The sequence below is a fragment of the Aythya ferina genome (genome assembly GCF_964211825.1).
Source record: "Aythya ferina genome assembly, chromosome: 1".
Classification (NCBI taxonomy): Eukaryota; Metazoa; Chordata; class Aves; order Anseriformes; family Anatidae; genus Aythya; species Aythya ferina.
The window spans coordinates 144026765-144052560 of record NC_140296.1 but is presented as its reverse complement, the minus strand read 5'-3'; the positions used below and the strand labels follow the sequence as shown (position 1 = coordinate 144052560).

Genomic DNA, 25796 nt, shown 5'->3' with positions numbered 1-25796 from the left:
CAAGTCATCTTGCATACACTATGTCACAAAGGCAGGCTCTTAACACCAAGGCTGGCTTCTTGGTGTTAGGGAGAAGGAAGATGTAGCTGTCTGCACCAGCACACAAAACTGGCATTCTTATGTTCTAGATGCACAGGGCCAGCAAGCAAACTTCTGCACACACTTGCAACATAGTCGTCATGGCCCAATGGACTGAATAATTTCCTATTGAAAAGAATTCATTGCGCCACTTCAGTCAGGTTCATGTATCATTATGCAGAACAAAACCCAAAATAAATTCTCAGCAGGAACTATGTGTTGCTGGCACTAGGTGTGCTTAAGGCTACAATGAATCTTCCTTAATGCAGCCAGTATAACAGGTGCTAAACTCCCAAGAAAGCGTAAAATAAAACCTTTTTAAGAGTTGCCAACATTGTTACAAAAATTCTCCAGCAGCAACTTCCAAACTAACACTTGGGCATCCATCCAGAAAAAACATAAGTTATTAGGACACATGGGCCAGACAGGGGAATTTAAAACCTCAAGAATAGTTCCTGCAATTGAAAGAAGAAATCTACAAATGATGGAAAGGAAAACCATGTAATGTTATGTGCTCCACTGGGTAACAGCATACAAGATCCCTACAAGCGTGTCTCTTCATGACAGGAGTAGCACTGAAAGCTCTTTAAGTACTGACACTTCAACACAAAACAGAAAATGAAAAAAACAAATGAAGAAAAAGAAGTTCCTGATGTGTTTTCTGAAATATAAGCACCCGCTGTTAGTTCAACAGATTCCAAAAGCTTAGACTGAAATCCAGTTCCCTCTCTTGTATCTATGAAACCACTCAAAGAAGGAAGATCTGACAGTTACTTCAAAACTGTGTTTAATGTACAAGGTTCTCTCTCGTATTTATTTAACTAACTGCAATAAATATGACTACCTGCTTTTTAAACAAACAAACAAAAAAAGACTATGCATAGCCTGCAAAAAGTTTATTTCAAGTATAAAAGTCATTCAGCGAAATATCTGCAGTTTTCACTTTTATTATAAAGGCTTGAACAGATAAAAAGAAACAGATAACCACAATTCTGAAAAAAAAAAAAAAAATATATATATATAATGCTTCAATTCGAAATTCTGAACAACAACAAAAAGACACTTAAACAAAAGGTATCCAACAAAAAATACAACTCACATCACAGTGAACGTTTAGTCAAACATTAGCTAACATTTTATAAACAAAGAAATTAATTACAGTCTGGTTAAATTGAGCATCATGGTCTAGACAGAAGTGAATTCAAACTCCCTGCACTTCAACAATTGTGCTTTTCTTTCAAATGTAAAGAAAGTAGAAAGAGGGAGGAAGGGAGGGAAGAAGGGAAAAGTCTTCAGTCAACTATCAGTTTACAGCACTGTGTTCAGATAAAGAATTCTGAGTTCGATTTCTACAAGTTCTACAAAAATAGAAGTGAGAAAACTGGGCAGCAGCATAAACACCTCATAGTATCCCCTTATCTTTACGTTTGATTTGGGGGTTTTATATCTGTATTCCAAGTTTTAAAAAAAGGTTTCCACAAAAAAATAGAAAGTCTTGTTAGGAGCACAATAATCGAACTAGAATAAATAGAAAATAAAGGTGTCATGCCTAGGAATCCCTGCAATCCTTCCCTAGTAGGAATATTTTTCCACTGCCAGCAATGGAAAGTATCACAAGCATAACTTTTCCAGAAGAAGAAAGTAAAACAGATTATGATGATTTAAATGAGTTTGAGGTTTGTTGGTGCATCTTTTTTTTTTTTTTTTTTGGTCAAGATAGAGCTAAATCCTGGCTCTTTAAAAGTAATTCAAATATAACAAAAACAAAATGTATTTGACAATGACACTGTCAGCACCAAAGCCTATTTGTGCAATAAATACAGATTAAGCAAATTATCAGTTATTCACAATTATTAGGCAAACAGGGCTGAAGTATTGCCAACAACATGATGTATCTCTCTCTATATATAACAACTATGCAGAAATATGAAGTAAATAAGAAAAAAAATCGTAGTGTTGGCATTTTTTTTCACCAATAATATTGAGTAAGACCTATGATACAGGAGTGCTATCTAGGCCTTTGCATTACTTTTTTCCAGATACATTTTCTTGTAGGTCTGAAACATCTCTTTTGAGTCTTTGATTGGACTGTGAAGAGCCACGCCATCTCCTTCCAGGATTTGTATGGCTGTATCAAGTGGAATACTGTCCTCAACTGAAAGACAGACAGAGAAGCAGGTTAAAGCAAAGGTCACCAAGCAGCTAGCTTGGGCTTTGCCTACAGTTTAAAGCTCTGGCCTAATCTCAACATGGGTGCTCTCTCTGATTCAACTGTACACATTCAAGCAGGAAAATGCCATTGATCTCCAACTACACATTCTCATGACAATAAAAATCTCCACAAATCTTTGAAACTCTTATGTCTACTCAGTAGTATCCATTCTGGCAACAGAGACAGTAAAGAATCAGTCAAAATAGACAAAGCCATGTTGAAAAGGAACACTTAAACCAAGCAAAGAGTATTCAACTTTTATTTCAAAATCAATAATCAGAGGGGCAGTTCACCTGTCGAGATCCCTTCCTTTTTTTTTTGCTTCACTGGATCGTATTTTAACCAATCTTCTTTTTTACTCTTTACACCTATAAAGAAAATTAAGAGGTTTTTTTTTAGGTTCCTATACGATAAGCAGTGATCTCTATTCAGCATTAGGTTTTAACATATATGCTACCACAGGAAAAGGGAAATTTTCTTTGGCTGTGAATTTGACTGCAAGAGGCAGTATGTACAACTTCAGATTTGTTTTTATTTAAAATCAAAGATAGTGTTTGACAAAAATATGCTTCAGAATACACCACTTAAAACATATAAAGACTGGGGATAAGAAGAGGAGGAGGGAGAGAAAGACAAAGTAAAGATGGCAGAAGTTACCACAACTAAGAAAGTGCTGCAGCAGTTAAAAAAAGTGCAGGATATATTTGGCCCAAGACTCCTTCCTTCTTCAAGGCCTCACTCAGAGCTCTCCCTCCTCTGTCTACACAGCTGAACTTATACACAACCAGGCTAACATTGAATACAAATCAGATCGCCTTTAGTAACAACACCAGGGGAATCTGCTCTCCACAAACAAGTCAAGCTACCTTCCACAAGAAAGCTTGAAGGCCTTCTTGCAAAGTTATTTGAAACTGCCACACTCTAAACTAACTTCATTCTGTAAACTTTAAGGAAAAGAAACAAAACATGAAATTGAAGAAGTCTCACTTTTTTCAACTTAACATCTGCCAGAAAGCTAGATAAGCAACTTCAACCTTAAATTTCTACTCCCACATTTTCACTGTCTGCAGTTTTGTATAACACAAATGAAAAAGGAATACTTTTCACTTGCAAAAATTTCTTAATTATTTGGGAAAACAAACTGTAAGTATAGCCAAAATTCTAGCAATGACTCAGTTTTACACACAAGTATTCTACTATACTAAATTCACGACTCTCAACCTACAACTGCCTACATCCATTTGAAAGTGGAAGAAAAGAATTGCACGTGCACCTTACCTGCCACAGTGGTTTTCTCACTTTCCAGAGAATTCTTTGTACTTAAGCTTTCTTCAACAGTAGCTGAATTTCTGAACAGGATCTCTGGACACAGTTTAAATTCAAGTACTTGTGGTTTCCGTGATTTATCATCTTCCGAGGGAGAAGGATCTCTTTTTGAATCTGTGCTATTTTGTGATGCTTTGGACTTTAAATGCCAGACAGGCCTGACAGGTGATGTCTCTAACTTTGTCAGGTATATGCGTTCCTGCGCAGTACGTTTAAATGCAACTCTATTGAGATAATGTTTTTTTGGTTCTTTTTGAAGATGCAATTTTAATCTGTTTGTTCTCCTATTTAAATATAACATATTTTTATCAGAAAATATTTTCTCAGAACACTTGTCTTTGTTTTGACCATCGAGATGTCTCTCTTTGTTAGAAAAGTAGTTTCTGGAGATGGCAGATCGACCCCTTTTTCTCTGTAGTTTAAGCATAGTGTGATCTCCTATTGAGTTCCTGGGTTTCCAGACATTTTCTCCATTCAATTTTTTAGTCTTGTCAGTATTTATCATGCAATTATATGAGCATTGCTTGGAATTCTTTGCTTCAGACTGTTTTAGTCGTTCATCTTCCACCTTTGTTTTCTTACAGTCTCTCTTTCCAATAATGTCCTTCCTCTTCCGTTTGTATGACTCCTCCTGTGGTGGATAAGCTTTTACAGATTTATGTGGAGAATATTTCTGGTTTCTTGACTTCAAGTCTTTACTGACAAAGCCTGGGAACTTCATGGTTTCAGTGTGATAACTATTCAGCTTTTTTTGTCCTTTTTCTGCTGCTAATTTTGCTTTCTTTTTGGTATTAATTCCTACATTTTGTCCAAGTGTGTCTTTTTGTTTCCCACAGTTTTGTTCTTCACCTGTGTTCTCATCACAGGTGTTTTTTTTTTGGCCTTGATGGGCTTCAGCATGCTTAATTGCAGCAGTGTCTGATTTTGTACATTTGTGAATGTCTGTTCTAGATTTCATGATCAAACCTGTTTTGGTTTTATCTTTTGAAATGGAATCCACTTTGAAAACTCTCTCTTTTTTTGATGACTTTGTCATGTTGTCTACATCCGCATGACCAGCTTTCTCTGATAACTCTTCTTCTGAGGCTTTCCGATTATCTTTTTTATCAGAATTAGATTCTTTCCCTAATAGTGGAGTGATACTACACATTTCTGGTTCTTCTTTACTGTTACTGCTCTTTGATTTATCAAGATCTTTTTTTTCAGAGGAATTGAGTGGTCTAATTTTTTCTGTTTCTGTTGGAAGTGGTTTCTGTTCATCATCCATCTGGAGCCTGGCTTTTTTGGTCATTACAGCAGTATATTTGCATGCATCTTTTTTATTTTTGTGAACGCGATTTGTAACATTTTCAGAAGTTGGTGGGTTTCCTGATGCACAGTTGTTCTTCACTGGGGCATCAGATTTACTGTTGTTTTCTTGTCTCTCTACAGAGTTGATATTTTCAGCTTCTGAACACTGATCATTACCCTTTTTATCTGAACCAGAAGTTCCACATTCACAAGAGCCTTGTGGCACTCCACCTAGTTCAGACAGCCAATACATTAAACAACAGTAATTGTCTTCCTTTCTGGAATTGGGTGGTGGCTGAGGGTTTTCTTTCTCCTTACATAGGCTTTGATCAGGTTGAACATTGCTTTTGAGCTTCTCCTCCTGGGGTGAAGCCTTTTCAGGTTGAGTCAATGCTCTGCTGCTTTCACTAGAGGAACATGGCTTCTCTTCAGGAAATATTTCTTGCACCTGACCAGAGCTTAACAGTGCAATTTGTAGCTGATCTATTGGGTCCTTTGAATTTGACTTTTTGTCAGAGATTTGAGTCTCTTTTTGAGTTTGCTTCTCTGTCCGCTCAAGCACAGAATCATTTCGTACTGGCTCTTTTGTAAGCAAATCAGCCCCTTCAATGCCATATGGAAACTCTTGCAAAAGTTCAGTCAGCTGATTCTTTAGATATTTAATAGGCTCTGCTCCAAAAAGGTTCACTTCTTCTATGCTATTTTTAGTAGAGGTGTCATTTTCTTTATTGACATCTGTTATAACAGAGAACACATTTGTTTCAGCAGTAACACTCATCAAGAAATCTGGTGAACTTTGAGCTAACTCCTGGTCTAACCTAGGAAGAACGTCCAAGTTATTTTCAGGATGCTTGTAAGATGCATTTACCAGCATTTTTTTCACTAAGGCAGAATTTGTTCCAGGAGGATTGCCACTGCTTTCTTTCTCAGAATGGATGGTTTTAAAACTATCCAAAGTCCTACCTGCTTCACTAACACACCTAGATGACTCTCCCAATGTCTTTTGCAGCAAGGTCTCTTGCTGGAGAGAGTTCTTGCTCAAGTCATTTTTATTCAAGTCCAGCAATTGCTCCTTTTGCCTTGGGTCAGATGCATTTTCTCCTGATGAGGTACCGTTATTTAATGCATTAGTCTGATGGACGGAGCTGAATATGCTTGCTATTTGTGGATTATAGGATGCATCACCTTCAACAAGAGAGCATACACTAGAAATATGAAACATCTGTTCTTCTAACAAAGCTGTAGGAATATTTCCTGTCTCTAACACTGTTTGCTTATCTTCACAGTCTTTATTACCTTCTTGAAAGATTTGACCATAAAAATTCAGGTCCAACTCAGAAAGAGATGACTTGTTTTGTGATCTGAGATTTTCACCAGCATCTTCCATGGTTTGACAAAGTTTCCTTTGTTTTTCATCAGACAAATCATTTGTACTCATACTGTTTTTTACTATTCTGTTTCCATTAGCTGATTTGTTCTGTTGCAAATGTGAGTTTTCTTTCTCTACCAGAATACAGTCAGCGGGTGATGAACAGACAGGTTCTACTGTTCCTTTATCAGCACTTCCCACAGTTAAAACATTTTTCCCCTCTTCTTGCAAGCTACGTATGCTTCCTGTGTCAATTACTAGACAGGTTTTATCTGCAGATTTTTGACACTTGTCTGCCTGCTCACTCTGTGTTACCTGTTTAGGAAGCACTAAAGGAGAGACAACTGCAACTTGGAGTTCAAAACCTTTTATCAAATTGCAGCCCAACGTGTCGTGTTTTTGTCCTACAGAGGCAGTTGTTAAAGGCAAGACCGCTTCATCTGTACTATCTGGAAGATTACCTTGTTCTCTCTTACTCACTGTGTTTTGGCTGTAAGGTAAGGGTAAGATCTGATTTTCTGTGGGGCTTTCATTTGACTGGCTATTTTGAATACTTGCAGGTTCTGAACCACGTTTTCTCCACAAGCCCAGGCATGCAGTTAGTTCTTCTGCAGAGTAACTACAATTGCTTTGTTTAAAACATGAATTTTCAGTAAGCTGTGTTTTTTTCTTTTTCTGAGCTACTTCACTCTGGACTTTATTTTCATTAGACTGCATTGTTTCTGATACAGGAGTGCGAGTGTGGACCATAACTGTCCGCTCACCTTTCAGACTGGCTACATTCTTTTCTCTACGGTCCTTCGATAAGCTTCCATCTTTGCCCTTTAAATCCACCCGGGGTTTTTCACAGCAAAGGAGATTAGTCAGTATGTTATCGGCAGTAGCACCAGCTTTCTTCTCTTTCAACATATTTGTGCTGCTCAATACAAACTGAAGAAAGGATGAGTTCTCAGGGTAAGCTGATACATTCTTTGATGCATTTCTGACAGAGCTATTGGTTTGATTAAAACCTGAAGTATTGTTGGAGGATGTGAGAGTTTTTTGAGAGGAAGCCAAGGCTGACGCATCTTTTTGTCCCAGGATGGGAGCACTCTCAGGATTATTTAATTGAGCTGGGAGTTTGTTGTGAGAAGGAACAGGAAATGACTTTGATAAAAGGTTTCCCTGTTCTACCTGATGATTACTCCGAGCCACCTCTAATTCTCTGTTGTCAGCACCAGCTTTCTGTTTGTCATTTTTCTCTTCAGGTGAAGAGTTAAGAACGGGTTGTTGCTGAGTGTCTGTCCTCACTGCTTCAGATGGGGACGGTGCTACGTTTTGATTGGGCACCTGAGGAAGAGGATTAGAGAGCACGCTTTCATCACTGGCAGCAAGTGTGGGACTGCTCTTACCAGGTTGTGAAGCTAATAGTCTTTTAAAATGATGCATCTTTTCAAGCAGGGTGCATTTCTTTTTAATATAGTGCAGTCTTTCAGTTTCTGGAACTAGATCACCCTCTGCTGCTTTCCTTCCATCTTCTTTTGCTGAAGAAGTTTGAGAATTAACAGGTACATTCACTGAACTATTAGTCTGACTTTCCTGAACTGAAGCAGGATCACATGATGGCTTTGTAGCAACCACTGAAGAAAGAGTTACTATTTCATGCAAAATACTACACAATTCTTTGGAAGCATCAGTGGATGATGCAGACAATTCATTAAAAGTCTGATTTGCTGTCACATCTCCACTTGAGTTACAGGCATTCATAACTGATTGACTGACTTCTCCAGATTGCTGCGTCTGGCAGTATTGCTGAACACTGTTAATATCAGAAGCATTTTTTTGATCTAACAGGCACCTCTGTTGGCTGAGAGTATATCCAGTAGACACATTTTGAACTTCCTGTTGTGCACCTAGCAAAGGTTGTGCTGCAGCTCTTGAATCGCAGTTGGCAGGCAGCAAAGCTGGCGCAGAACATCCACTGGGAGCTTCCAATCCCATCTGATTTGGTATATATTGTGGCAGCTGTGCATTTGCTGTAGTATTTTGACTTGGTGACTGTGAAACTTGAAACTGTTTACTGAAATAATATATTTGGCTTTGCACATGTTGCCCAGGCGTACCAAGAGACAAAGAACTGTCCTGAGAATGGACATATTGACGGGATGACTGATGGACCGGTAGAGAAAGGCTTTGAAATGAAGCAGGACCATTCGTGTTATACTGCAGTGTGCACCCCACCTTTGAAGAATTAGTGCATTCGCGGTTACTTTGATACAACATCATAGCTCTCATCGAATTATGCTGTGATGTTTGTGACTGCATGGCATAACTGTTCGTGGTGGCATGCTGAGGTCCCTGAAGCATGTTCCGCAAGTTATTCCCATTGCTCCTTTGAGAAGGCAGGGGAGCTAACTGTCTGTAGGAAGAAGTATGTCTACTAGAGCTTTGCCAAGAGTTCTGAGTCATCTCTGTCTGTGCATGTGACATTTGATTGGGAGGTCTTGGTGCAATTACTAAATATGATGGTAGACGCTTATTGACTGAGTATTCTGAGGCATGAAAATCTTTGCCAGACACAGATGTTCCTGGTACAGGAACATTGACAGTTGGTAGATACATCACTTCGTTATTTCCAGCATAACTACACACATTTTCAGAGGAAAATGTATTTCTTTGAGGAAAAGCATGTGCTTTAGGAAGCAACTGAGTGTAACACGCTTGTCTACTTTGCTGGTTATTCTGTGCATCAGCATTCTTGAGTGGTCTTGCATTCCAGTCCATCTTTTCTTGATTTATTTTTTTTCAGTATAAAACCAAAATTCTAAAAACAAAACCAAAATCAAACCTTAATCTCCTATCAAAACCTATTTCATTTGCCAAGAAGTAATTTAGAACGCATTACAAACAGAACCATTCAAATTAAATTGCTAGATAGAACAGCAACTCCTTTGGCACATCCAGTGGACATCAATGAATGTCAAGCCATGTAGATTATTTCCCAGAACACTGTTAAGATACAAAGATACAGAATAGCAAATAACAATTATATTGTCTGTTTAACGAATAACAGGATCCTGAGATTATTTTGCTAATTCCACTATCATTCAACTTTTTAATTTAATAATAGATTGCTCTATTTCCCTTCTCATCCAAATCTCATTAAAAAAAATTGCATCTGTATAGCATGATATAATAAGCAAATTTTAAGAGCAGAGCATAAGAGGACCCTAAAGAAATAATATAGGTCAGAGTTTTCATACAAGACTGGACTTCAATTATTCATTCAAACGTGACAGAATAAAGAAGAAAACAAGTGCGGGTTCAGTAAAGATCTCTCATAATAACAGACTAAATAAAATTTAGCAGGCTTGAAGGCGTGAAGTATGAGGATGACATCATCATCATCACTACTCTTTCAGCTATTACTGTAAGTACACCTGCAGGAGGTGACGGTCACAGATCTGTAACTCTTCATGTGTTATATTCCATAATTTACATTGATTATCAACAAGCCCAGCTGCGTGAGTATGTTACCTGTGAATGACCAACAGAAAGCTGTTATAGCCAGTATCTTCAAAGCCAAACACTACTTTAACCTTCAGAAATTTTGGTCTGTTTTTTTTTGGGTGGTCCTTTGGGAACCCAGGAGTTGGACTTGACGATCTTTGTGGGTCTCTTCCAACTTGGGTATTCTATGATTCTGTGGAAAAAAATAAAAATAAATGGTAAATTCCTCTCAGTACAATCAAACCCACCTAGGACAGAACCATCAGCCTACTTTATGCTGGGTGTTACCCTCAATTTCTTAACAAAATATTTCACATAATTTCTCCCAGGTCAACCAAGGCTCCTGACTTTCTAACATGAGTTCTTTCAGATTAAGTCTCTCTTGATTTCAAATTCAGAATTAGACATGTAACTCAGATCTAGCTGATAAAAGCCATAAAGTTAAAGCCATCTAGCTGATTGTCTAGGTGTTATTATTAATGGAAAGACAGCTGTATCTCTTCACTTTCTTACTTCTGTGCTCTCAGAGGACAATAATAAAAAATGAAACTGGAAAGCAAAGTTGCATGTGGAATTTGAAAAAAAAAAAAAAACAAAAAACATTACAACAGCACAAATCATCCAAGATTAACAACAGTATTAAGGCATTTAAAGTAATTAAATTACATTTAAAGTAATAAAAGAAGCTTAGATGGGAACAGAGGCTTTTGCACCCAAGCTGAAGACTTCAGACTGATAATATTTGACTGGAGATTTCCTGATAAATAATCATGGGATAAAACAATCATCTCCTTGAAAAATAGCTGCTGAAGTTACTTAATACACTCACATTCCAGAATTATCATTTAGATGTGTGAACAAGACTGAAGTGACATCCAGTAGTAACTCCAAAATCTTCATGAAACAGGAGAAACTTTGACTACATGCAGTATACAACCTAGTCAAGAGTAAAGCCCAATTCCTGGCAGTGTCAAGACCATGCAGATGAGGAACACAGCCTTACTTCATAGTTGCTAGCTGAATTAAGACAACATTAAGTCTGTGTAGTACAGCAGCTCTCCCCTAACTCTCCCCCAAGCATCACCCCTTTGTTACCCATATGCCTGGTCTATGATTCATGGAAGAGCTGTCACAGCATCATTCCTCTGTTATCTATAGTGTGGTGGAGCCTGACACTGCATCATCCCCGTTATCTACACACTACAGGCACGAGACTATCAGGGCTCCCCCAACTGTATCCAGTGCTCCTGTGACATGGCTAATTGATGAAGGCATTATTATATGCTAAGAGAGAGAGAGAATTGCACAACCTGAATCATAGCCAAAATAGAAAAAGACCTGAACCATGAAAAATTACTGGCTGAAAGTCAATCATCTCATGGTCCTACAAACAGCAATCTCAAGCAGGAGCCCTTTGAGCTCTTCAGAATCACAGTGGGCTGTGACCCAGGAACTCCCACTGGAAGGGATCCCTCTCAGGGAAGACTTCTGCTGAGAGCCAATGCATAATTGGGAAGAGCGAGTATTGCACTCTAATAAGGTGGAAGTCCTTAGGCACGCAACTAACTTGAGAAACCCCTGATACCCTGCAGTAAGTCTCATGTGAACCTTGCCATTCTGCAATCTTTGTTAACTCTTTGTCCCATTAGACTCTGTTAATTGCTATACCATATCTAACAGCTTCAAAGTTTTAGATATCACATAAATCCAACTTCATAATTACCACCAAAGTGGCAATAAATTTCAATCGCTGCTAAATATTAGTTCATCTGAGTAACATTACAACAGCCTCCAATTGTGATCACAACCTGAAGCATCATAATTTTAATACAATAAAACATGCTACGAAAAGTGGTATTTGGCAGAAAGCATTTGTCTTATGAAGAACGGTTGAGAAGATCAATATCAGTACAAGACTTCAAAAGACAAAGAGAAGACTACTCCTCACATATGCCTGCATCATTCACCTGCTACATTCTCTTCTTGACCAAAAGCCTTAAAAACCATCAGCAACTGTTTGGGCTACTGCCAGTTCTTCACTGAAGGTGCACAGAAAGGGAATGGAGAGACCCAGTGAATGCAGGAGTAACAGCACAGCCCTTCCACAAATCTGTTATGCAACTCATGTGGCTATACCTAGATTTCTCCATCAGGTAGTTTAAGGCTTGCCTCTGTATTACATAGTGTCCCTGGATCACCCTTCTGAGAAGCATCACATTTCACTTGCAGAGGAATTTGGAAGATCAATATAGATAACAGTAAGTTTAACTGGAATAGGTTTTTAGTCTAAGGTTAAATATTCAAGGGGAAAAAGAACAATACTTTCAAACGGTGGAAAACTGTTCCCTTTGGTTTTCTAGTAACCTTGATCTACACAAAACATGGTCTAAATTCATTTCTGATAGAAGGCAGAAAAGTCTCGATTTTCATTGGCAATTTTCATTATTGCTTATTCTTAAGAGACCATCCTCAAAGAGAAAATATTAGACAAATTAAATGAAACACAATCAAAACATGTCAGTCTTTATCTACTGGATCAAGATATTCCAGCAAAAACTTAATACTTCATTCACTGAACATCAGAACTTAACATTAGAGTACCCACTCCTGCATACTGAAGCCAGAAAACACCTAAATAAGGAAAACGGAGTGTGTAACTCACCATTAAGACTTGGGAGAACCTGATGTGTCACTGTAAGACAAAGGTAACAAAGACAGCAAGAGGCTGCAGAACCACAGTGGGAACTACTGTGCCAAGACAGGACAGTAACTGAATTGCCAACCCAGAGCAAGTATTTACCATTTCCGTAATGAGACAGGGCAGTAACTAAACTGCTAATTTAACATTAATATACTTGGCATTTTGACTAAATCCTAAAAGCACTAAAGCAGATAAGGCACTTGCATAGCTATCATCAGGTAAACTGCTTGCCTGCCCGTTGGTTTCTATGATTCACAAGGGGACACAGACTCCCAGCCGAAATGGAGTGAGCAAGATTAGAAGCCAACAGATTGCAGAAACCAAAAGTAATAAAAAGATTGCTTGTCAACTCCAGGTAAGGCCAACTTCAGAGGATCACAGCATTGAAGATCCCACCACCTGGTGGCTGGTGATGGGACTCAATGGTAATACAGACAAACTTTCTTGACCAGACTACCTTAATACACAAAGATGGACGCCCCTGAAGCCTCCATGCCATGAATGTGAACTCCTAAGGGCCAATAGAGGGATCCTGCAGACCTTAACAGGTTGGGAGAACTCATTCTGGGGTTGCTCCTACAACCAACTCCTGACAAATGGGCTGGTTAACACCTGGTAAGAGAAGAATGAAAACATAGCATGCATGCATGCTCTTATGAAAATTTGCAACTGGCTCATCACCAGCCAAGGACAGAAGTCGGGATGTAGAGTATAGAATTACAAGACAAAGTTTATTCATGTGTATGAGGTGACTCAATTGGAATTGAGCACGCCAATCAGACTTCACACACAGCTTTTATGCTTTTTCAGATACTTAGTTGTGTATGGTCATCTTGTCTCTATATGACACATGCATTCTCAACACCTTACACAACATTTTTGAACCACAGCACAGCGTTTTCTAGCAGTCAATTCTTCATGCCACCTTGCTGGCCCAAGTATAGGAGGAGATCTTATCTTTATCATCCAGCCTTACTTGCAGAAAATTGCAAGGTGCAGCATGAGCCTACCTGGACATTCTGATGGATGAGTGGGTTTGTTACACTGCTCAGCAGACAGTTTATCAAGACCCTCACTTCACTGCCCCCAGACTTACAAAGTCGGTCTCCCACAGGTTTCTGATGTCATGAAATCCGTATCTCACAAGGCTGGATTAGGTTCCTGAACCTAACAATTCTATACAGAACTTCAAGACCTTCTGGTAAAACTCCATCCACTTAACATTTGCAACAGTATTGGGCTGTAGAGTCCATACATAGTACATCTCTAATACTTAAGATTTTTTGTCAGAGCGCACACTGAGGTTGAAAGCAAGTTAACCTGAAGGGCATTTGCCTAGAAATGATCAAGTCAAAAGGAAGGCAATCACCTGGATTAAACAGGATCAGGAAAGTTCAAAGACACTTTTAAAATAAAAGAGGAATCAACCAGAAAAATATAAAAGCAGCATGAAAATTTGTATCAAAAGGAATATACCTTCAAGTAGAAACAGCAGGAGTCAAGAACATGATACTGTCCATGGTCACTTTGCCAACATCACAAACTCTACTTGCACCAAAAAGCATTTTCTCCATAAGATGCCTTGAGCAGCCCAGCTTGCATCCAGCTAGTGTGACTGAACCCACACCTCAGGCATCTGTATGCAAACTCACGGGATGCCTTCTCACCAGCATGTGGATGCCAGGCTGCAGGGCACAGCAAAGGCTCATACAGAGCTAGAGCATACCCATCTCCCACAGAAGGGGTGTGCAAGAAGAGGGCGTGTGCTTATAACCCATACTTTGGGGGAAAAGAAGGGAGATGAAGCACTTTGTTGGATGAAAGGTAGTTTTTTGTTTTTTTTGTTTTTTTTTTTTTTTTTAGAAACTGGATGATTAATGTTTCATGCTTTGTTTGTCACATTACTAATTTTCCTTCTGAAGGTATCACCAATGGATTCCCAGTTAATTACAGTTGTTAATAACTGATTCAATAATAAACAACATAAACAGACTGGTTCTCTACTAGCTTACTAAACCTGTACGTTATTTTATGTGGGCAAATTTGTGTACTGTAGTTGTACACTACAGTGCTTGGTCTATTAGAAAAATCATTTACGTGTGCACAGTTGTGGTCTCTGTGCTTCTGTAGTACAGTTACACATTTTGCTTCTGGTAACAGACTGACCTTAAGCACGATTAGAGGAGCAAGTAAATTCACCTGGAGATTAGTGACCTCAACAACTCCAAAGTACCATAGGAAATAACCAGGAGTAGGAGATGACAGGAACGATGAAAATTCGGGAATATTTGATCAGACAACCCATGCAGCACTCAGACCAGCAGACTGGTAATTTAACCCAGCCTAGCAAAGAAAACTGTGAAATGGCCCTTGATGACCATTTTAAAGGGAACAGCCATCGGCAGACCCCCCTGCTTTCCAAAAGCATTGAAGTTTACTTTGCCCAAGCCTACCAATAAGGGGGAAGCCAGCATTGTACACTGATTTGAATGGCAGTCAGGGAAACTCAATACTTACCAGCATGAGAGCCAGCACGTGGCCAGCCTTCCTCCCGTCAGGGGTCAGGATACGTGCACAGGAGCACCACTTCTCCAGTGTAGCTGTCACAGGGCTCCACAAGCAAGCACCCACACAGGCACTTGCTCACTCCCAAGCAGGACAGGGGAGAAAACTGGAAGAGCAAAAACAAGAGGAGTCATGAGTTGAGATAGAAAGCTCACTAGGTGAAGGAAAGCAGGAGACACAGGTCAGGGGGGACAAGCAGCAAAAGGAGATTGCCCGCTGTCTCCCTCAGAAGATTAATGGCCAGCTGCTCTCTGAGCAAGCCACCTTGCAAGCCATCCACCCTCCATCCCCCTTTTACCGCCGACCATGATGCTGTACCATGATGTTATACGGCTGGTATGCCCTAGCTATGACCCCTCACAGCCCAGTCACTGGGAAAATAAGGAAAGCGTTGATGCTGCCCGAGCACTGTGGCCAAAATACTGGCAAGTTATCAACGCTGTTTTAGCCACAAATCCACAGCAGCAGCGTCTGGGCAAATAACTCCATCCCAGCCAAACCCTGTACAAGGCTGCACGCTCATGTCTGATATGCACATGTGATAAGTTTATAAACATCCCTTGCTGTGTATGTCGTGCCTTACTTAGCCAACAGGTATACAAATTAAGGCTTGACTATTTCCCTGGTATATAACCACTTCCATGCTAGTCAATCCACTGTCACAGCACACCTTGCTGAAATTGAGAGCACAGAAGGCATTAAAGGTACTGACTGCTGCAAAAGGATCCTCGTGCTCCAGTACCATGGCTGCCCCGGGCAGATGAAGACCTAGGGAGATATCATCCTAGTGAAGCCCAGCAGAACCCACTATTATTATTATTATTAATAATAATATATTAGTATTATTAATAATATATTATTAATAATATATTATTATTAATAATATATTAATATATTATATTAATAATTATAATAATAATAATAATAATAATTATTATTATTATTATTATTATTAATAATAATAATAAAGTCCTGGTCCTCTTAGAGCCCACTAAAGTCAGTAATACATGCTAGAATTACAGGCCCAGTGTCATGTGGGCCCAACCATTTGTAAATTCCTGCTGTACCCATTCCATCACCTTCCCAACTCTCTTAATAGTTAACTGCCCTCATATCCTGGCAGGTAAATATCCCCCTACACACAAGCAAAAGGGCCCTGACCCAAAGCAGCCTGAAGCATGGGAAGCCTGTTTGGCCCTGAGCATTCCCCAGCAGGCAATCCGGAGTCCTAACATCTGTTTTACTGGCTCTTGTCAAGAACCCTCAACACTACCATGTTTTTCCTACCAGCAAGGGCCCTAGTGGCCCTCCTGCCACTTCATCAGGTAGAAACTGGGAGTCCCCCAGCCCTGCATTACTCGGACTTAGCAGACACAAAATTAACACCACAGGGGGACTGGTCAGAACCTAACAATCCCTCTGAGGTGGCATGGAAGGTGCAGATAATAGGGATTTCTGATCCAAAGGTAGATGTCACCATCAGTGATAACGTCTGTGTTGCCTCATTGATAGATGTGCTCAAAATTCTGCAATCAGTAGATCAGCCTGGAGGGGACTGATTTCCTCACAACCTGCAGTAGCCCACGGGTTCAGAGGAGCCCCTCCAACCCTTCCTGTAGTCAGTCGAGTGCTACTTCCCTAATGGGCAGATGGCCCAAGGATCTGCAATTTTGGGAGGTTCTAACATCTGTTGTGGAGTAACCCAAATACAATTCTGATGAGATCAGAGCAGAAGCAGTTTAATACTATAGGGGAGGACACAGCAGCAGTGACACGACTGATGATATGGAACTCTGACCAACTGGGACAGTTGTAGAGTTTAAGTAACTTCAAATTAGCCAACTCATTTTTTCCACAGAACTACAGTATCAGATGTAAGCAAGATGTAGTAAATTACAAGAAAGAAAGGTAACAAACAGATTGCTTCAGGTAAGGAAGCTCTACTCGAGGCCAAACCTTCCATGATGCTCACAGAAAGGTACTGTCTCCTGGTACTTCTGAACAGGAACTCTTCCCCAAAGTTCACATACTCCACCAAAGTTCACATACTCGAAGAAGCACCTCTCCTACCTTCGATGATCCATGTTGTTAATAACCTGGAAACCTGCATGCCCAGAAGCCCACCACCTCTCTTCTAACTGAATTTGAAGAACATGGAGCACTCACTGTGGCTGGTACTCTCTACATTCGCAGTTGACACAATTCTTGCAAGCCACAGTAGGCCTTGATGTGATCATTCCTTGAACTGACAGCTTTAATAATGGAGCGACAGGCAGGCACTCAATGCCATGAAGTCTCTGACAGGAAAATGATGGACTGCATCAGAGTCCAGGAAACTACAGGATAAGAAATCTGAGCTTGACTACGAGTTCATCACTTTATCTAACATATATGGCGCCTCATCCCTTTGGTATCTTTGGTATTCAAGGAAAATCCATCATAATATCATTCCTCTGTTGCTTGCAGAGTGTGGTGAAGCCAGATGCTGCCTCACTCCACTGTTTTTTGTACAATACAGGCACTGGATGATTAGATGATCAGGCCTCCCCTGACTGCATCTGGGGCCCCCCGGCATGACTAGTTGACAAGGGCACAATTAAGTGCTACAGGGAAGAGGATTGCACAACCTGAACCACAAGCACAGTGGACCATAAACATAATGAAAAAGACCAGAATCCTGGAAAAATAATCACTAAAAGTTAATTATCTCACAATCTTATAAATAGCAAGAACTCTCTGAGCTCTCCAGGGACCACAAGTGGGCCGCACCCTCAATCTCCCCCTGAGCTGCACCCATTTGCCTTTTTAACAACCCCACCCAGCCAGTGCACAAACACAATGGGGTCTTGGCATCTGACCATTGAGTACCCAGGCATAATGTTTGCCTCCTCTCTGCCTCATACAGAATGGTCCCAATAGCTGATGAAGTAATCAACTCCATTTACCTTCCTTCTTATCTATGCATGGTGATTTGGGGTGTTAAGGACATGCTCTTCTTGTGGCCTATCCCCTTAAACAGATGTGTTCGCTTTAACTTATACTTGGAGTGACATGTAGTATACCTTTACTCACTCACCTTAAGGCTACTGCCATAGTCCTACCATTGCTTGTGGCATCTTCATCATTAGCTGAAACTTTTCCCACCATCACTATATTCCCTCCTCCAAAACAGAACCTTCAGAGCCTCCTAGACACTTCAAACTTCTGGTGCAACATGGTCTTGGGCCTTGTGTTTCAGTCTGCTTGTCTGTCCTTTCTGTTCCTTCCACTTGGGACCAGAAAACGAATCACCAATAGGCCCTAACCCTTCTCTTAAAAGGTACTCAATAATGTCAGTATTTGGGACCCCTCACTTCTATTGGTGGTCCACTTCAGTGAAAACAGTGCTTAGAGGGCCTACCCCTAAACCAATCCATTTGCCAGCGTGGGGCGACAAGGTGTGCAAACCCTCAGATTAAGAATGTGAGCATGCTTTTCTTGACACCTTCCTTGTCCTTTCTGATATTGACAGACTCCTTGGGGATCACCCCCTTACATATACGGTTGTACATCCTGTTCTTCACAACGTCTTTTGCAGTGTTTCTTTCCCTGAGGGATGTGCACAATCCATCACCATTCAACCTCAGGCTGTTGGTATCTCCACCATCAGAGCCCATCTTTTCAGTCCCAAACATATTTTATTCTCGCTCCCCTCTCCTTCAAGATACCTGTAGTCCCCTCAGACTCACCCGTAACAGAGGTCCTTCCTTTCCCATTCCACAGAACGGCATCTGGTTTGCTGATGCCCCTGCAATCTTTAATCATATCTGGTTCAGGCATGCCGCTGCCACCCATACTACAATGATCAAGTCCTTACAGACAATTCCTATGACAGTGCCCAGGTGACTGAACCCTTCACTCCTCTGACATCTTCTAGGTGTATCCCCCGACTTCCCTGGTAGAAAGCAAGCTCCTTCTGCACCCATACCAGGGAAATTTGGGGCTACCTTCTTTGTGAAGAAATCCAGGACTATGCCCATTTGCATACTTCAGCTGTTGGCCGTGTTGATCCCCATTCTGCTCACCCCACAGCCAAGGCACACGACATGCCCAACCAGATGCCACTGCTGTGATCAGAAGGGCAGCCATGGTGGTGAACACTGACACCTTTGATAAAACCAATCACGCCCCAATGCTAGCAGACAAAACTGAGTAAACCAACACAAGCCTGAAGCTGGTGTCTGTCACCATATCCTTGATCTGTAATTTCATCCACTGCCTTAAGGCCATACAGGCCTCTGGCCCAACTTTCATATTCTGGAACCACCTGGCTATTTTAAGGTTTTTTGTATGTAAAAGCTCTTCTCTTTCATCCCGTAACCTCTGCAGAAGGAAATCTTACTCTGCTTCAACAGATTATTTTTCTATTCTGCTGCCCGTTCCTAGATTTATCTCAACGCAGGATTACCCCATTCTTTCACACAGCATGAAGTAAAGCAGTGTAACTGAGCCATTCACAGTAGTTACATGATATTCTTATTCATTACAAAGAGCTTTCTGTAACTGGGCCAAAACTCTAAATACCAAACATACACATTGTAATGCCAGCCATTCTGATCTCAACTGTTTCTTACTTCTTCAGGACACAGAGTTCAGAGAGCAAAAGCTCTAAGAACTGAAAGTCCAGCTCTCTAGGCTCATGCGCCCTCCTTCCCACATTTCTGCTTCTGGACTTGCAGCAGCCAGTCTCAGATAACAGAAAGCATTTCCAATTAATTCAGTACACTTGACGTATAGTATTATAGAAAGATAATAGCAGCTCCACAGAACTGCACCTTTTGTACAAGGTAGCCTGAATTAACCACATTCCTTTCTCTAGCTCCAAATGCCTGACCAAAAGAAAAACTATATATACATTAAGAATGGTCATTTTTCTTGTTTCATAGTTGTACTTCAGATGTTGTAGCAGCCCCAGCACACAGGGGGGGTCTTGCCACAAAGATTCTCAGCAGTTACATAGGAACTAATTTGTCAGATGTTACCTACATCTCAGATGCAGGCAATCATATGGTGGTGAGAATAACTTCAAGCATATGCAGACCAGTCACTTCTCTCTGCAGATTCCATTCCACCATTTCCAGCAGTGTATTCCTGTCTCACCTTCTGCTGTTGGCTTTGCTGTCCTAATGCCATCTGCTGCTACAGACGCAGGCTACAAAAACTGATCTTGAATGGGCCTATTTGAGTTTCACTCTTATGAGCTGAATCAGGTTCTTCCTCCCAGCCTCCCTTTGAATTCTCACTGTACTCTCCTCCACCCAGCAGGACTTCTAATCTGACTTTATTCAGTATTATCCAACTTTACTCCTGAGTCACTTTGTTAGCTTACATCCTCCACACACACAAAAACAAAAAAACAAAAAAAAAAAAAAAACGACTTTTCAGATCAAGCAGTAGTTATTAAAACAAAACCCACAAACTTACCCTTTTCAAATCACCTGTCAGAATTATCTTCTTCAAAGCTTCTCATTAGCCTAGCCCACATTCCAGTTTTTTTTTTTGTTTTTTTTTTTAAGCGATGCTGTAAGTGACCACCAGCTCCAGCAGGTCTAGGTGGGCTGGGGGTTCCTCCTGCCCTGATGCTGGAGCTCAGCCTGGAGCCCCCAGTGCTGGCCAACAGACACAGCTGCTGACTTCAGGTGTCAACGAGGTGTCCTAGCTGTACTACCACACTTAGGATAGAGAGTGAGATTATGCAGGGAGAGTTAAGAAATTATTTCTTAAGAAGACAGGACAAGCTGCAGCAATCTCACACAGGGCTCAGTCAGTCACGCATCCTGACCAACCAGGGTCTGCATTTGACTGGCCCTCTTTATACCCCCCTCTTCCATCTGTCCCCCGCTTTGTTCCTCCCCAGCCAGCTCCCCCTGTCCCCCTGCACTTTCTGCATCCCTTCTCACAGATCCGCCATCCTCTTCCTCCCCCTGCACCCAGGACTCCAGGCCTGGATGTTCTCACCATGGAAAAGCCCAGGTCTGCCTGCAGTTTCCTGATAGCCCATCAATTAGCAATGCTGGCACAGTTTGTTTCTTGTCATTGCCTCCTTTGTGCTTGCCTGTCAGGTTTGTCTTTTAAGTTTTGTTTATTGTTTTCCCCTTTTCTTTACAGCCCCACTTGACAAGATGCCTGATCAGATAACCTTGCTGAGATAAACGTCCTCGCATTCCAGCACTCCTAGCAAGTGGGGAGCAAACCTCCTGGCGACACTGCTGTCTCCATCACTGGATGTCAAGTTTGTATCTGTGTGATTTCTTCCCCCTCTTCTTCCTTTCCTTCTGCACTGGAAAAGTCCTTCATGAAGCCCATGAGGTCCTTCACCTCCCCCAAGCCCTTATGCTGACCATGTTCCCCAGTTTTACTGTGGAAAAAGGTGTCCTGGAATGGCAAGCCTTCACTGCACCAGCAAGGGCGATTCTTAACCTTTGGTCTGCTATTTATTCTGCTTCTTTCTCACACACTTCCATTCACAAGCGAGCCACATCAATTTTGGTATTTAAGTTACAAATGTCAAATTAAGTTTCAACAGGCATGCTTGAAGTAGGCCTGTTGGACTATTCAAAAATTAGCAAATGTTTAGGGAATGCCTCAAGTGTGGTGAAAAGGGAGGGGTGAGCAGGAACAACATGAGAGTGGAAAAGAAGAAGAAAAGGGTCTGACCACATGCAAGCAGGGTCCATCAGGACCAGGGGCTCACAGGTCTAAGGGCAGCAACAGAAAAGACCGGGGCCAGCAACAAAAGGACCTCTGTGTGCTCATATTTCCCCACAGCAAATTTTTATGTATGTATTTATAATTTGGTAGGAAACTTCAAGCTGAACTAGCCCAAGTAGGAAAAAAAAAAAACAAAAGACGCCACCAACTAGAAACATACCAGTAGCAAGGTAAATGATCAAACACTCATGCAGTTATATATCACTGTGTACAAGAAACTGGCCAATAAAATGATTAACTCTTTAAAAAAAAAAAAAAAAGTGCCTTGGCCAACTTTCTCCAGCTTGCATTGAATACGGATTTATAACAAAATAGTTGACAACTCTCACAGGTACTTAGGTACTTTATGTTACATTGGCCTTGGTACATGACACTGCCTGCAACCCTGTCATCACTCTTCTGATTGAACTAAAATGGCATTTCTTGTGGCAGGCAGATAATTGTAGAAATTACAACTATGTAACTCAATTCAAAAAAAATATCCAGAGGTTGTAAAAATATCGAAGAGCAAGGAAAAAGCACTACTTGGCACCTGGCAATAAACATAATCTGTATTCATACAGCTACAGCATCAGACAGTGCCTCAAGAGTCATGGGAATTATGCTCACAGACAGAAGGAAAGCAGAAGAGAGGTCATTCTTCTCACCAAGAATGAGGTAACACAGATAAATGCTATAACAGAAATGCTGGTTACAGAAAAAATCTCAGATTGTCACAAGCAGCATCTAGACAAAGCTTGACAGGATTATTCTGAAAGAAAGTGAATTTTCTGCAACCATCACAGACTGCAAGCATTTGGAAGAGCTGCGATTCACAGACAGTTTTAAAATTCTAGTCCTCCACAACACCAAGCAACACAAACATTGTCAAAGAGAGGCCACTGCTGAGAACAGGCCCAAATCCAAGGGGGAAAAAACATCTCCTAAACAGTGTTTCTAAAACACTTTTTATGAAGCGCCTACACCCCACAGTACACTTGCAGATTTCTAGTCAATATCACAATTCATGGAATCAATCTTGAAATGTGCTTCATACTCTGAAAACCCCCAACTTCCAAGGCATGTTCAAAAAATTTTCTTACATCTTTGGCAGCTGTATGTAACTCCATTTAGAAGTACTGCTCTCAAACCATTCGACATCTAATGAATGCTACTTGAAGAAAAGTTTGCAACCTAAGTACAGGATGCTGGCTGAAGTGCACACCAGTAAGTTAATTGCATTTCAGTCAAGCAGAATGATAATAATCACCAAAAGCACATAACAGGAGAGCTGTTTGGCATATCTGAACTTTATGCAGGCCACTATACATACAGCAAGGCCTTACGAGCCTTCAAGACCATGGGAGTATTTAAAAAAAACAGAAGTACAGTCATGATAATGACTGTAAAATCTTTCTTCTCAACTGATTTGTGAAGTTTGCTGTAATGAACAGTATAGTCAGCTATTCCACTCACTGTGCAGTCTTCTGCTTGCGCTGCCTCGAAGTAATAAATCCTGAAGATTTTTTTGTTATTGTTTTACTCTTTCACAGTGATTTGCAGTTTCATAACTGTTGAGAACTTGTGTTTCTGTATAGGAGTCATAAATAATAACACTATCCTAGTAGTGCCTATCAGTCAAATGACTGAAAAAGCAAAAGCCCGTTCCCTGCCAGCAACAGAAAAATACTGCAGTCCTTGAAAAACTGTGGTCATACCAGTAGTAAGTATAGTTCAGAAACTTAAAGTGGCAAAAACAAGTTGAGAAATTTCACCTTCCCCAACACATTTTTTTTTTCCTCCCTTCCATATCTTCAGTTGCACTGACCCTACTACTTGTGGTGCTTCTGGAGAAAACAAATAGCTATTAGCTATTAATACAGGAAACGTATTTTCAGTTTTTTGTTTGAAAAGCAAGATTACTTCAGCAGTCTTGTTAGAGAGCATCCCTTCAGACAGATGTGTAACACCCACTGGAAGAACAGGACCTCCTTATGGTCTTTGCTCCCAGAAGGGACAATGTCATTAAGCTGCAAGCATTACTTTTATGCAAGCAGCAAAAACCTGTACCAACAATCACTGGGCAGTCTCCTGCCTCTAATAACACATTAGAAAATCTCCTGGGACATTTATAAGTCCAATTTACTAAGAAATAACAGCTTTCTTTTCTTAGGACACAACATCAGCTCATGAATGCAAAGGACAGAACCTCCTAACACTAACAACCGTAATACATTTCTTCACTATACTTCCTTGTTTGTTCCACACACCTGCCAGCCCCCTCTTCTTACGCATCACCATCAGGCTCTACAATTTCTCACAAACCCTCGGTTAGGTTTAACGAAGCATTAGCTGCTCCAGGATTCAAGATATCCACCTCCTTTCTCTTCTGCTCCCTTTATTCCTACTTCACTGTTTTCAAACTCTCTTTCTGTCCCCTTTTAAAAGAGGGAGCAGAGAGTATTAACCTCCTTCCTGCATTCACTCACTATTAGCTATCAACAAAGAGAAGAAAGGTTCAACACCAAACTCACAGGTCAATCATTGTATTGATTAAGGCCAGGAAAGACCACGACCACCATGACAGAGCCAGCTGAGCAGTTGCTCACAGTTGCAGCAAATGAAACTGAGTGAGCCCAGCACATCAACAATTTATGAAATCACTTCCCCTGTTTGCAATCTGCAGCCAAAAGCTAATGGCCCCAGGTGGGTCCATTTTTTTTGTTACGGGCAACAGGGCTGGCAAGGAGCACTGCCTCGAGAGCACACATCCTTATCTGGCCAGGTACACCACCACACCTCTGCTCCATCAGCGTGATTGCTGACACAATGGACCATTTTTGATTGTTTTTTCTCCTGGAAAAGGCAAATATAAAAGCTGGGCTTCATAATTTTACATGAAGTTTGGAAACAGATCTAAAAACACTTCAGTACCAGAATGTGTTTGCCTGCAGAAATGATCTGAGGCAAACAACTTGCTGGGTTTTTAAAAGGCACTGTTTGAAGACAGCTTCCAACAGATAAGGGCATTTTACAGATCTACAATTATTGCAGTTAAAGAGTGGGGGGGAGGGGGAGGGAGGAGGGTGAAAAGACATCTGTGCTTTCAGTAGAAAACAACTGAAATAAGTTTCTCCTCAAATCCTGGCAAACCAATGAACTAGGGGAAGCTTTAGCTACGATCAGGCAGGAAACCAAAACACCCCGTAATATATTTTATTTGAATCGGGAAGGGAAGGGCCCATCGGCTTTTCATTCAGCTTGCACATGGCAGTTCCAAGAGTTGCCTTCCACCCCCTGAAGCACCAACCAGCAACACAATGAATTAACAGCTCCTGATACACGGCTTCAGAAACAACTTTGCACGTTTTCAAGGCTTTGCTTTGTTACTCGGAGGAACGCCCGACCCGGCACAGCTATCAAGACTAAAGGGCTCGATTTGGTGGATAGCAACATAAAGGCGACCATTAACACAAGCTTGCTTAGCCAGGAATGCCCATCTGAATGCTTTCAGCCTACCGGCTGGGTCTATTTCAGGGAAATGAGGTGACAAGACCGCATTTAAGCAGCTTTTGCCACCAGCGAGCCACAACTTTCATCCTTCCCCCGGGCTCTTTTCGCTTTGCAGCCCTCCGGGGCGGCCAGGGGGTAGCGGGAAAAGGCCCGGCACTGCCAGAGCTCCTGGAAAAACAACCTCAGAGAAAAACAACCCCTGGAGGGCTTCCCGAACACCCCTGACCCTTCCCCGCTCTCCCCGTGAAGCCGACCCCCGGCGCGCCGCAGCCTCCCCGCGCAGCGCGGCCCCCGCCGAGCCCAGCGCGGCCCCGCGCAGGAAGCCGCGGCCACGGCCCCGCCGCCACGGCCACGGCCTCGCCTCCCCGCTGCCGCCCTCCCGCCGCCGCCGCCCGGCCTCACCGAGCCCAACGCGGTCGCCCCGCCGCCGGTGGCTCCGCGCCGAGGCAGAGGCGGAGCCGTGGGGCAGGCGGGTGGAGGCCGCCGCTGCTGCCACCGCCGCTGCTGCCCGCCCGCAGGGCAGC

The 25796-nt window shown here is 41.5% G+C and overlaps 1 protein-coding gene across 2 annotated transcripts; it reads right to left on the bottom strand.

Annotated features, from left to right (window-relative positions):
- Nucleotides 1-959: 959 nt before the first annotated feature.
- Nucleotides 960-25796, bottom strand: RESF1 (retroelement silencing factor 1). Of its 2 annotated transcripts, none has more exons than XM_084516697.1 (6): nucleotides 25675-25796; nucleotides 14983-15136; nucleotides 9792-9957; nucleotides 3569-9078; nucleotides 2584-2658; nucleotides 960-2233 (listed from the first exon to the last, which is right to left on the bottom strand). In XM_084516697.1, exons 4-6 carry the CDS (start codon nucleotides 9036-9038, stop codon nucleotides 2091-2093), a joined length of 5688 nt encoding a protein of 1895 aa, XP_084372823.1. In that variant the 5' UTR covers nucleotides 9039-9078; nucleotides 9792-9957; nucleotides 14983-15136; nucleotides 25675-25796; the 3' UTR covers nucleotides 960-2090. The 2 variants fall into 2 exon arrangements, with proteins under 2 accessions (XP_084372823.1, XP_084372824.1); XM_084516698.1 differs by lacking the exon at nucleotides 25675-25796 and adding an exon at nucleotides 24294-25471.

Coding starts and splice junctions, on each gene's coding strand:
- RESF1 (XM_084516697.1), bottom strand. CDS start 9,038: ATGGACTGGAATGCAAGACCACTCAAGAATGCTGATGCACAGAATAAC. Junction 2,659..3,568: donor TGAGAAAACCACTGTGGCAG/GTAAGGTGCACG, acceptor TTTTCTTTATAG/GTGTAAAGAGTAAAAAAGAA. Junction 2,234..2,583: donor AAAGGAAGGGATCTCGACAG/GTGAACTGCCCC, acceptor TCTGTCTTTCAG/TTGAGGACAGTATTCCACTT.